Source organism: Capsicum annuum, chromosome 11, assembly GCF_002878395.1.
Source record: "Capsicum annuum cultivar UCD-10X-F1 chromosome 11, UCD10Xv1.1, whole genome shotgun sequence".
Classification (NCBI taxonomy): Eukaryota; Viridiplantae; Streptophyta; class Magnoliopsida; order Solanales; family Solanaceae; genus Capsicum; species Capsicum annuum.
Genome location: NC_061121.1, coordinates 45,183,958 through 45,196,147, shown reverse-complemented (window position 1 = coordinate 45,196,147; position 12,190 = coordinate 45,183,958). Strand labels below are relative to the sequence as shown.

Here is a 12,190-nt window from a genome sequence, read left to right as displayed (position 1 = left end):
TGTCACTGCCTGCCAAGTCTATGCCACTGCCTGCACACATGTCCACATAGGTGCCATGCGCCTGTTCTTGCCAATTGTGCCTAAGGCTATCTTGCCATCGTATAAGCAACTTATAAGTCATCATCAATTGTACACTAAGACTTAGTTGCTCCAACATCACGTTGTTTCATGTCAAGGCCAATGCACACCTTGACATGCTTTGTCGATAATCATGCCTGAAATTAAGAGTTTAATAATAGTGTATATTATGCTTGAGGTCTCGCAAGCCTCATGTTGTACCAATGTCAAATATATGATGTACATAAAATATAAATAACTACTTTTTAATATATTTGACCAACAAATGTAATTATTTTCAGCTGATTGATCAAATGTGTAACTTGCCTACTGTAATTTCCATATGCTATGATAATGACTTGGAAGTACTACTTCCTCTGTACCAACAAGAATGAAAAATTCGGTATACAAAGATCAATTTCTTATTTTTGGTTGTAGATATCGGTTTCTTGAATTTTAAAACGAATAATAATCTACACATGCAAAAACTATAAAGAAATACTTTAAGATGTTGATTGTTGTGTTCATACAAGTATGATGTATTGTACTATTTGAATTTTCCATCAGGTATTCGATATCCGTATTGAAGCATGACTAAATTCAGTGTAATTGGCTCGACTAAAGATGTGCACCCTAAAATGTCCGTTAAAGGAGAAACGCTTCCTACAAGGAATTTCTAGCTCCATTTTCACGACTCAAACCCTCAAATAATACAATCTTCTGGTAAGACCTGGTTGCATTATTCTTTAGTTTGTTCGTTTATTTATTCCATCACTTGAAATATAAATTTCATGAGATGATATTAATCTCATATATCAAAGCCTGCAAAAAACAAAGAAGAAAAACCAGCATCCTCATGAACACAACTCCTCTCTTCACAAAGAGTACACTATACATAAAGAATGTATGTGCAACTCTTGACTGTTGTATCAACTTCATTAAGAAAAGCTGTACCTACAAATTGGTTGATTTTCTCACTAATTTTGCCACAGGAAAACTAGCTATTAGTTAAAATGAAATCATCGAAAAAAATAGACATTCGCGTCAAGAAAGAAAAAAAAAAAAAAGAGAACTAATAGTCAGATTCTTCTAATCTTTCCTTAGCCTTTTTCTGTGTTCTTATGCTTCCTTGTTAGCCTTCCTTAGCGCCTTTTAACGTAAGAAATGTCCAGTAGCTACCATTAGGCATGATCTGGTATGATGTTGTACTTATCGCAGGTTTTTTGTCCATTTTCATTCCACCACTTTTCTGCCTCGTCCTCTGAGAAGCATTTACGGCTGCAGGAAAGAACACGAAGCATCAGAAAACACATAAAAAGATAATTCAAGTTGAAGCAAAGTAAAAAGTAAAGCACCAATCAAGATTCAACTTCAATGCATACTGCTACATGCATGATGCTTTATGTTTCATGTAGTCTCCGCTTTGATCTATGATGACTCTTTTAGGTTAGGGTATGTCCCCATGAGGAGAGAACTAATTCCATCTATTTTGATAGCCGATATTGTTCTACCAGAAACTTAAAGTTATTGCAACAGTGTGAAGGCCATGGGATAGGCATTCATCCCGTTCATAGTTATCTTTTTTGTTCCGCCACAAGGTAAATGAAACTTTTCGTTGTCATAGTTGACGGACTTCTCAAAAAAATAGTTGACAGAATGCAAGCTTTAGATAAAGAAACAGTTGAATCCACTGCACCCCAGATTCAAAGGGCCTCCTTTGCCTTTGCGAAGGGGCATCACATTCGTGAAGGAGGGGGTTTCTTGGCCTTCGCGTTCATGAAAGCCAGTCGTGCTTCCAAAGGGATGAGTCTAAGTCAGGTAGAGTTTTGGCCTTGGCATTCGTGAAGGGCTTTTTGCCTTCCCGATGATGGACAGCTCGGTGTGTCGAGTCCGTGAAGAACAGCTTCGCCTGGACAGAATTAAAATTCCACTTTTCAAATTCAACCTCTTAACTAGATTTTTGGAGCTTGGGAACTCTTTGGGCGACTCAAAAGGTTATTTCAAGGATTCTTTATTGGTATGAGTCTAAACTAGTATTTACATACTCCCTGATACTTTAATGATGATTTTACCTTTAAATCAATGATTTTAATTGGGAAATTTGGGATTTTCGGGCTAAAGTTATGAAATCACTCTAAGCCATCCAACATGTCTTTGCATGCCACTTTGGGGCAACAAGCAAATATGACATAATGCATAAACAGACATGCAAACTTGGCCTCAACTGGCAAGTAAACAATTCAACTTTGAGTATGCACATCTAGACACCTTAGCTTCTCTCCACTGTGTCAATTGAACACTCCAACTTACAAAATGATCATCTAGACACCTCTAAGATTTATGTGCCATGTTAGCATCAGGTATCCACGAGATATAGTGGGGATGAGTTGGAGTATTTAATTGCCAGTTGAGACCAAGTTGAGACCAAGTTGAGGTGTTTAGATGTGCACTTTCAAAGTTAGACTGCTTACTTGCTAGCCGAGGCAAATTTGAGTGTCTGTTTATATATTATAGTTCTCATTGATAAGATGAAATATATTCCTTTTACTTCTTTTGTCGTTGTGGTGGAACCTAAATGAGGCAGAAGCAGAAGTATCGGAATGTCTGAGCACAAATTAGGTGACAATTGAACAACTTTTATAAGGATTGTTAGCTCAAATAATAGTTCTGTTTTTCTCGCCAAATTATGAATACAAAAACGTGAACAGAGAAATTGCTGGCTAACTTTCCAATTCAGAAATCACATATTATAAGCTCTCATTTAAGTTTTTCAAATGGAATAAGTTAATTGCTCCGTGGTTAGGTATTTTACCGCCCAGAAATGAAATAGGGTAAAGGATAAGTACCTGAAACGAACACGTTTTAGTTCATTGCCTCCATCAGGTAAGGAAGTAAGATATAGGTAAACGCCCGGTTCAACTTGTAACATGCGCTCTGGCTTCTGCCCTCTAGACTTCTTGGTTGAGACAGCAGAATTAGAACTACCACTGCACTCGGTTAGGGTTGTGGTGGTCACACGATTACCATTAGGAGGACGGGTACGGTCAAACGATGTTCGTTCAACATTAAAATCTAAATTGCCGGTGGAGATCTGCTCTTCTGGAAGCCTTTCAGTTATCTCCTTCAGCTGTAGAAAATTTGATTATGCATGCCATTAGAATATACATCATCAAAATGCTACATGCTCCCTCAATCTCAAAGGAATAAGTATGATATCCAAGTATCAACGGATAGTATCAACTTACGTTAATTTCTCTCTCTCTCTCTCTCTGAGTTGTGAAGAGCTGATTTTTTGCAACTAAACCATCTTACAGCAATTTGTACTACTTGTTACTCATGAGCTAGTTAATCTTATAAAGAAAGTGATTCATTTATGTGGCAAGTTTATGCAATGACTAGAAAATATGAGATACAAATAAATAAACAAAACACAGAAGACATACTTACATACTCTGATCCCTTCCTGAGAAACTCAAATAGTTAACTGATGTATAATGAGAACCTTATAGGTCATGCAAAATATGTACCATGTCAATGTATGTCATGGCAAAACAGCAAGAAGCAGAATATACTATTGAATGAATAACATGCACATTACGATATCCAAACTAATAGGTTGAGTTCCCACATGTTGGAACTAACTCCATTAACTGCTAATCATAAGCGAATCACTACCACAGATGAGCAAACGATACAAATATTTGCCCACCGCAGACCAAAATTTATTTTGGGGTTATGAGATTATGAGGCTACAAAAAGTTGACTTATTGAAGAATGCTAAAATAGTTAAAAAACTTCATGTCCAATAAATATGCAAACATTGGAGATTATACGTCTGAATATAAAGATAATCTAACCTGGGCAGTCAGAGACTTGATAACGTGTTTTGCAGCTCTTCTTTTCTCTGCTTCAATAGCTGCTTTTGCAGTCGCATCCTTCAGCTGCTTTGTCTTACTCCCAAGTTCAGCTTCTAGAAGTTGAGATTTGCTTGCTAGCTCTTCCAGCTACAAATATTTTTTGAGTCAAGCTTTAGCAGTGTGAAACTTTTTTTATCACTTTACTTAATTGCTCACAGAGGTTTGCGTCAAGAATATTTAAACTATTGTGTACACTATCAACTGTGTAAACACTATTTAATATCCAAAAGCATGATGAAATCAAGCTGAAATTCCCACCTAGTCCCAAGTCCAGTACTAATCTATTACATTGCCATCTTGATCGACCTTTAGCTTATTTAAAGATGTGAAGCTAGTGATCATCCACCAATGTAATTAGGTAGATGAAAATAGTTTGTTCACTAGTTTAAGATGCTAGTATTAGTTGATTGTCAAACTAAAAGCAGGTGGGCATGCATACAAAATTCAAAAATGTTTTTCAGAGGTAAGACAGCTTCATTCTTAAGTAATAGGTATGCTTGGCAAAGATCGTAAAATGGCTTCTCGCCTCATTTCTTCTTCTAGTCAATATGCCTGAGCAATAGTTCATGGAGTATAGATTTATAGGCTGTCCAGCATCCTGTTAAAGGCAACATCGAAATGAGAACAGCAGCCCATTTTCACGCATAAAACCAACATGTATTTTCTTGAAGCTTAGTTATCTCAATCTAAGTTGCTCAGACTCTCCAAAAATGTTGCCGCACCTGTGTTGGATCCTTCAAAAATATACTATTCTTGGAGGATCCGACACGCACCCGTAGACATTTTTGAAGAGTCCGAGCAACTTAGATCTAAATAACACAACTTGGATATCGGAAACAGAAACAGTTGATAGTTATATGGGGTTGGGGGTTGGAAGAGATTTTGGAAGGAAGAACAAGAGTAGACTTTTCTTTCCTAAGAAGAGCTGAATTCAAGACTATAGCACTGCAGAAACCGTACAATATGTTGGAAATATAAAGGCAAATAGACAATGAATAATTATGTTACACCATCAATTTCTTGAGAATAGTATGTGAGATGGAAAAGGCAAATGTATACTAGAGAAAATTGGTTGAAAGGGTAGACAGACTTAACTCAGTGAACTGAGATTGGAAGAAGTGGCGAGTTAAATTAAGGTCAGAAATAACTGAGTAACTTAGCACAGATCCTAGATAGAAGTCAAACAAAAATACTAATCATTTAAGCTTATAATAAAAAGACATCAATCATTTAAGGAACCTAATCTTGTAGCACCCAAAATCAATATAATGTGTACAACAGCAACAACATAACCAGTATAATCCCAGAAGTGGGGTCTGGAGAGGCTGGTGTATACGCAGACCTTACCCCTTCCTGAGGCTGTTTCCGCATGCATACACATGTACTGGTATCACCACATGCATACACACATCTTGGCCACATCGAAAGATCAGTTTTTAATTTTAAGGTCACATACTCTATTGAACTGCTCCAATGACAGTTTTATATGGGATATTTATAATTTGAATCTTCGTAGAAGCATATAAATTAGAAGCCTTGGCATGAATTTAGCACCATTATGATGCTGTAAATATTTTAGAAAGAACTGAAAGTTAGCAACTGGCTATTTAGTTTTAGCACCTCATGAACTTAATGAGAGGCAAAAACTAGCGGAGTGCTTATTAATGTTAATACTTGTACAAGGAACACAGATTTATTATTAGCAAGAGCCAAGAAGCCATAAACATATATAGAGTTGAGAAATCACAAGCACTACGATTTAGCACTAAGAAACTGGAAAATTCTTTCACTGCATCAAAATAGCTCACCTGTGCCTTTAATTGTTTGACCTCCTGGCTTAAGCTCTCATTAATAGGCTTCAAATTATCTACAACTACTTCAGCTGTACGAACAGGAGGATATGAAGCTGGTATTGCAGGCCACAATGCACTTGCTTTTACTGACAAAGGAGATGTCGACTGAGAGACCACTCTAGTACTTGGAAGAGAAACTGAGAAGAGATTTTTGGAAACTCGAAATGCACTGATTGGTGATTTGGACAAGGAAAAGCTTTCCCTTGGAGCATTTTCATTTTGGAAAGATGAACGGTTCTCATATTGATCAAGCCTGGAAATTCTGCCCTGAGCACGGTTGAATGAGTCAGAAGATGATAGTCTGGAAATATGACCTACTAATAGAGGAGGCCCATTCTCTTTATCAGTCTGCTCATTTGCCTTATTAAGTGTGTTTCCCGCTTTGACTTTTGGAACTCGGGACAAAGATTCTGATTCTATTTTCTGTAACTTGTCAAAACAATCATCACAGACACGATATGGCTTGTTTGTGCTTGGGGCTAATGATGCTTTAAGTGACTTTTTGCTGCTGCATGCTTTGCAAAAGACAAACCCACAATTGTAACAATTGTGGCGCTTTCTTCTGAAAGTGAAAGGGACACGACATCCAAAGCATACAGAACTATCAGAACTTAATGCCCAATTGTGAACACAAATAGCAGCACTAAAATTTGAGCCACACACTATTCTCTTTACTTGTTTATCCCTCAAAACATCTACTAGAGTAGGTGTACCCTTATTCTCCGAGTCTCCATGACCAAGTTGTCCATTTTCACCCTTTCCCCATGTATAAACTTCTGTTTTGGAAGTCAAAACTGCAACATGATGTGAACCACAAGAAATTTCCTCCACAGTACTGTCAGCGATATTATCTTCTACACAAATTGGAGACATTCCGTTAGCAAGAGGGCAACCAAGCTGGCCATAAATATTGCTACCCATTGTATATACTTGGCCTGCAGTTGTCAAAGCAACAGTCATGGCATAGCCACAGGCTACCTGACTGAAACTTTTGTCAACCAATGCTGCTATGCACTCAGGAACTAGTCTGGGTTTGTTATCACCATGTCCTAGTCGTCCTTTGTCTCCATCTCCCCAGGTGAATAGTGTTCCAGATGGAGCTTCAGATGGTCCAGAATCCAATCCACTCATTAGTTCAACTATAGCAGCAGTGTGCCAAATACCACAAGCAACCTTGAGTGTCCTCAATCTATTGAAAGTTTCCACCTCTTTAGGAGTAATACATATAGAACGATCTCCATGACCCAATGCACCAAAAGTTCCATCTCCAAATGTAAACAAGCGGCCAGCAGATGTTATGAGAGCCGTATGCCAAGTCCCACAGGAAACATGAGACACTCTTAAACCTTCCATTAGGCCACATACTTTCTTTGGGATCCAGTGACTGACTTCGCTTCTGTGTCCAAGCAGACCCGAACTTTTAGCACCGTCACCCCAAGTGTATAGATCCCCAGAGGATGTAACAGCACATGAATGGTATTCCCCACATGCAATCACCTCAACATTCATTCCTTTGAATTTTTTGATAAGCTTGGGATGTGAAATGTCTGTTTCCGCCCCATGACCCAGCCTGCCCCCTGCCTCTTCACCCCAGCTGAACACCTCTCCTTGTTTTGTGACTAACATAGCATGACTATTACCACAGGAAATATTTTGAACATCAAGTACCACACTTGACTCCAGCGATTTGGGAATATAAGCATTAATCCTTGTGCCAGATGATTTACCAATTCTGTGCTTGCCACCACCCAATAGCCCATTGCCAGTACCTTCTCCCCAAATGAAGACATCTACAAGGTTATCAAAGTCTTCAAGGCAAGAACCCTGGCTGGATGAACTTAGAGCACTGGATAAACTAATCCGAAATTCAGCTGTAGAACTTCGAGCATTTGAGTTATCAGCTGCTCTAGCAGACAACGAGCTAAGACTAAGGGGACCTGTTTCAGCAAGCGTAGGACTCTTTCCAGCTGCAGTGTATTGAATAATGTCAGCATAGACTTTTCCAAGCCTGCTCTGAGGTAGATTCTCAGTTTTATGATTGTCTGCTTGATCCTGAGGCAAAAAGATGGTCATACGATATTCTTGAATCAGTTGGAGGGGGAAGGGGTGAGAGGAGAGAAAGAATGAACACACACAACTGAAGGTACAACAAAATGCCAACATACAATAGACGAAGTTGATGTGGTGACACGTTGACTAGGCGGACTATCAGTAAACATGGTTTCAACTCTTGCATCATTTTTTTCTCTGCGAGAGCGTCCTCGCGTAATTATTGCTTTCAACCCAGTAATCCAAACCTCAGCTTCATCCTTGTCTTTACAGATCTACACAGAATTATCATTACAGTTCAATATTTTTTAAGATTGTTGTAAATATCAAAATGTCATTTTCTGAGACCGTAAAGAATACTTATTTTCATTGAGAAACAAATCAGAAACCTACCAAGTCCAAAGATCTATCGTTAGAGATGAGAGAAAATGATTGATACTCCTTTTCAGGTCGAGGACACCGCTGAAATATTGCCTGAGGAGGAGAAAATTACCACTGTTTTGGTCAGCCACTTGAAACCAAAGGGCCAGTACAAGAGGATGGGATATATAACCACACAGAAATATCTAAATTTGACAAGAAGTCGAATAGCAAAGCCCTTCTGAACTATAAAATGTAAAGTCTTTACAATTCAATCATTGAGCACAATCAGAAACTCGATGCCGAAATTACTCTTACTGATCAATGGTCAGAAAATTAATACACCTTCTCTTACAGAATAAAACCTGCAAATCTTCCATTCAGAAGGAATCTTGAGGGAGAAAAATTTCCTTCAAAAGAGAAGAAAGTTGTGGAAATACTCAAACTCACAGTTCTCTGTCCAGGAATAATCCTTGATACATGACACAGTTCCAGCTGTTTTTCTTCTTTGTCCTGATACCATACCAAGGCAGATTCGTCCTGACATATATCGAAGAAATCCCTTAGTGAAACTATATAGACACAACTTGTAATCGGGTTTTCCAAGTAATTAAAAAAAAACATTAGTACTTAATGAAAGGGATATTCAACATCAAGTTCAGTTCTTGAATTTTCCGTCCCTATGATCTCAATCAATTTTGTCGTCTTGTCACATACTGATTGTTTGTTCTCCAGATGGCATTGATGATCAGATAATAAATAAAGAAGAAATCCCCTAAATTGCAAAGTGGTTAGAGCATTAAACAACAAGGGAATCGTGTGAAAAAAGGTGAATAAAGCATGTGAGAAGATGTAATACTCCTAAATCCCAACTTAACTTTCAATAACCAGAGGACTTCATTGTCTCAAAGAGAACACACACTAAATCAAGAAGTCTCTATGTTGTTTCCTATTTGAAGAAAAATAAGACATATTTGTGTCTCTTACTGAAAATAGAAACAACAATGTTTCTCTACCAAAATCATATATTATTTTCAAGTTATCTGTCACGGTGAAAAAGCAATTTCAATAGCTTGTTTAGTTTATGAGAACCATAGATGGAAGCTGATATTTTTAGGATCAACAAGCTTTCTCTTGCTGTTAAAGTATGATTTTTTCTGAATTAGCTCTTGAGTCCTAAGGAGCTAACTGTGTATACTGCTCGTTTTAGTAAATGAAAACTTTTACTTTTCACCAAAAAAAGTCTGAGTGTTGTTTTGAATACTGATGGAGCATTGGAATTCACATTTTCACTTTGTTCTGTTGGTGAGTTCTTTTTAATGTTTGTTTTCTGCACAATTTGTTTCCCCTTTACTAAGAATAATCTCAAATCTCCGTCTTTTTTAGCTGCTTCGGTGAGGGTTGCAGGAAAGAATTTCAACATTATGCGGCATGACCAAATGCAGTTCTTTCTGTTTCCTCCATATCCTCTGAGAAACTCTAGCCAGGAACATCTAACTGTAATATTCCTTTTGCTGCTTACTCTGTCTCAGTACTTTGGTCACAAAATAGTCTACAACATATTTTCTAACTAGACATGATCTCTGGTTTCAAAGTTATTAATTCTATGTCAACTAACAATGTTAAAAAATCTGGCATACAAGGAAGACTTGAAATAGTTAATATTGAAATACAACATGAACATTCAGCGGCAGCATCCATGAAGTTACTCTGGGAAAGAATGACAATAGTTTACAGCTATACAGCTATTTCCCAAAACCTGTTTCTCTTCTCTACCTCGCTTTCAACTCTTTGTGCAACAGGTAGACAAAATGCCTATATCTGTGCCAAGGTGTGGTCTCACGTCTGCGATGGTTGATGCTAAATGTAGATGGCGAGTGCCTTACAACATCATAAAGATTGATACAACTAGATGTTCAATTCATTTTTATGCAAATATTGAGGGATCCTGAACAACTTCTAATCCTTAACAAAATGTTTATATACGGATGAAACCAGAAAATACAAATGTCGTGGTACTCTTAAACTTTTGTAGTATCCAATAGATGTCACTAAATCATTTCCAGTGAGATCCATGCTTTCTATCTATTTTTAGCTAACGTATAGCAAGAAATGTTGATATCAACAGTTTGGGGAACAAGGATTTCAAAGCATTTTTTCAATATCTGTTTACCGCGTACTGCAGCTATTAAGAACAAAAAGGCGTAGATACCGTGCTCCAACTTTGATTTTGTGAACCACATGACTGCAAATGGAAATAATATTTTCAAAAATGAGATAACTAAAGAACTCACATTAGAAAGGCGAAAAGGACAGAACTTTGGTTTTCCCCTGCGCCCATACTTCAGCAGATTTGCTCCTTTCTTAAGTACTGCAATGGCCTTCAAATGAAACAAAGCCAAGAAAATAGATAATAAGCAGAAAAGTCTAAGCTTAATGTCTACATGCAGGGTAATAATGCGTTCATTGTACATTCCTTAAATCTAGAACCTCATAATGTACTTTATAGATATGTTGCTTGGACGCTCCAAAAATGCTGCCATACCCGTGTCAGCAGTGACAAAGCCAGGATTTTCACTAAGAGGATTCAAAATTACACACCCGAAGAAGCCAAAGGGGGTTCAACATCAACTATATATACATACATAAAAAATAATTTTAACCATGTAAAAACAATGTAATTTTCTGCTGAAGAGGGTTGAAATGAACCCCTCACCCCTACCTGGCTACGCCCCTATGCATCAGATCCCCCAAATAGACATAGCTTTTGGATTGATCCAACACACACATGACAGTATTTTTGAAGAGTCCTGTCCGAGCAACATAACTCGCTGCTCTACAATAAAAGGGCAGCCCGGTGGACTAAAGCTTCCGCTATGCATGGGCTCTGAGGAAGGGCAGAACCACAAGGGTTTATCATACACAGCCTTACGCTATGGCTCCCCTTCCACTACTCTATAATGGTTTGGCAAATAAGAAAAATGGAAGCAAAATAATAAGTACCTGATCAATGTCCCTATCAGCAAGACTAGACCTTTGGAAATCAGCCATTCAAGTGGTAATACTATTAGGTGAAAACCCCCAGCTTTTGAACCAAAACCCATCTGAAAAACCAAAGGGAAAAGCTTTCCCCCTACTAGTATACCCCATATACAAACACAACAACAACCAAATTCCTTCATTTATCCCATTATACAACTTTTCAAATTCTCAACATTTTTTCCAAAACACACACAAAAAATCAATCAACATTCAACTCCCAGCAGCTGAAATCACTCATTCACTCCTACAACAACATGCAAAATCCCTAATAAGTCATCATTTTTCATATTACAAAGAAAATCAAGAAAAAGGTCACATATACAAAAAATTTTTTTTTAAAAATAAATTCAAGAAATGTAATTAAACAAAAAGGGTCACATTTTCTAACAAAAGGGTTGCACTTTTCCTCATTTTCTTGAAAATTTGAGGTAAATTCAAGAAAAGTATTTTTTTGGAGCTCAAGCCAATATTATTCCAAGAAATGGACACCAACATGCAAAACAATGAAGCATACCAAAAATTGAACGTGGAGAATGAAAAATGGATTCTTTAAATTGAAACCTTAATTATTGTTTCAGTTTTTCTTTACAGAAACCCATAATTAGTTAAACTAATAACAGAATACCAAGTTTTATTTTAAGGAAAGAGTTGTTTCGTGCGTCCCATAATGTTGTATTACGTGTTGTCTGTGCCAATGACCTTTGTTTCTTTTTTTAATTAAGTACTAACTGATTATTAATAATTAATTAATTATTGTTGCTGTTATCTGGCAAATTCAATCTATGTCAGTGACCTGACAAAGTTTGTACCAAACCTTGGACTCCATGATTGCGATGTTTCCTTTTGTCTTTTTTTTGCCTTTTTGACTAATAAGGCCTGAAAAAAATATTACTTTCGTTCATCTTTACTCAT

General features: G+C 37.3%; 1 protein-coding gene across 3 annotated transcripts; it reads right to left on the bottom strand.

The window, feature by feature from the left end:
* Positions 1-931: 931 nt before the first annotated feature.
* LOC107848281 (PH, RCC1 and FYVE domains-containing protein 1) lies at positions 932-11,966 on the bottom strand. Of its 3 annotated transcripts, none has more exons than XM_047398760.1 (10): positions 11,904-11,966; positions 11,240-11,522; positions 10,531-10,617; positions 8,687-8,776; positions 8,270-8,350; positions 7,993-8,151; positions 5,783-7,879; positions 3,915-4,061; positions 2,904-3,184; positions 932-1,335 (listed from the first exon to the last, which is right to left on the bottom strand). In XM_047398760.1, the coding sequence occupies exons 2-10, from the start codon at positions 11,285-11,287 to the stop codon at positions 1,239-1,241; spliced, it is 3,087 nt and encodes a 1,028-aa protein (XP_047254716.1). In that variant the 5' UTR covers positions 11,288-11,522; positions 11,904-11,966; the 3' UTR covers positions 932-1,238. The 3 variants fall into 3 exon arrangements, with proteins under 3 accessions (XP_047254716.1, XP_016548495.1, XP_047254714.1); XM_016693009.2 differs by having other exon boundaries at positions 11,793-11,911; XM_047398758.1 differs by having other exon boundaries at positions 11,240-11,916.
* Positions 11,967-12,190: the final 224 nt, after the last annotated feature.

Coding starts and splice junctions, on each gene's coding strand:
- LOC107848281 (XM_047398760.1), bottom strand. CDS start 11,287: ATGGCTGATTTCCAAAGGTCTAGTCTTGCTGATAGGGACATTGATCAG. Junction 8,777..10,530: donor GTCCTTTTCGCCTTTCTAAT/GTGAGTTCTTTA, acceptor GATATATGTCAG/GACGAATCTGCCTTGGTATG. Junction 1,336..2,903: donor CTAAAACGTGTTCGTTTCAG/GTACTTATCCTT, acceptor TCTTTCCTGCAG/CCGTAAATGCTTCTCAGAGG.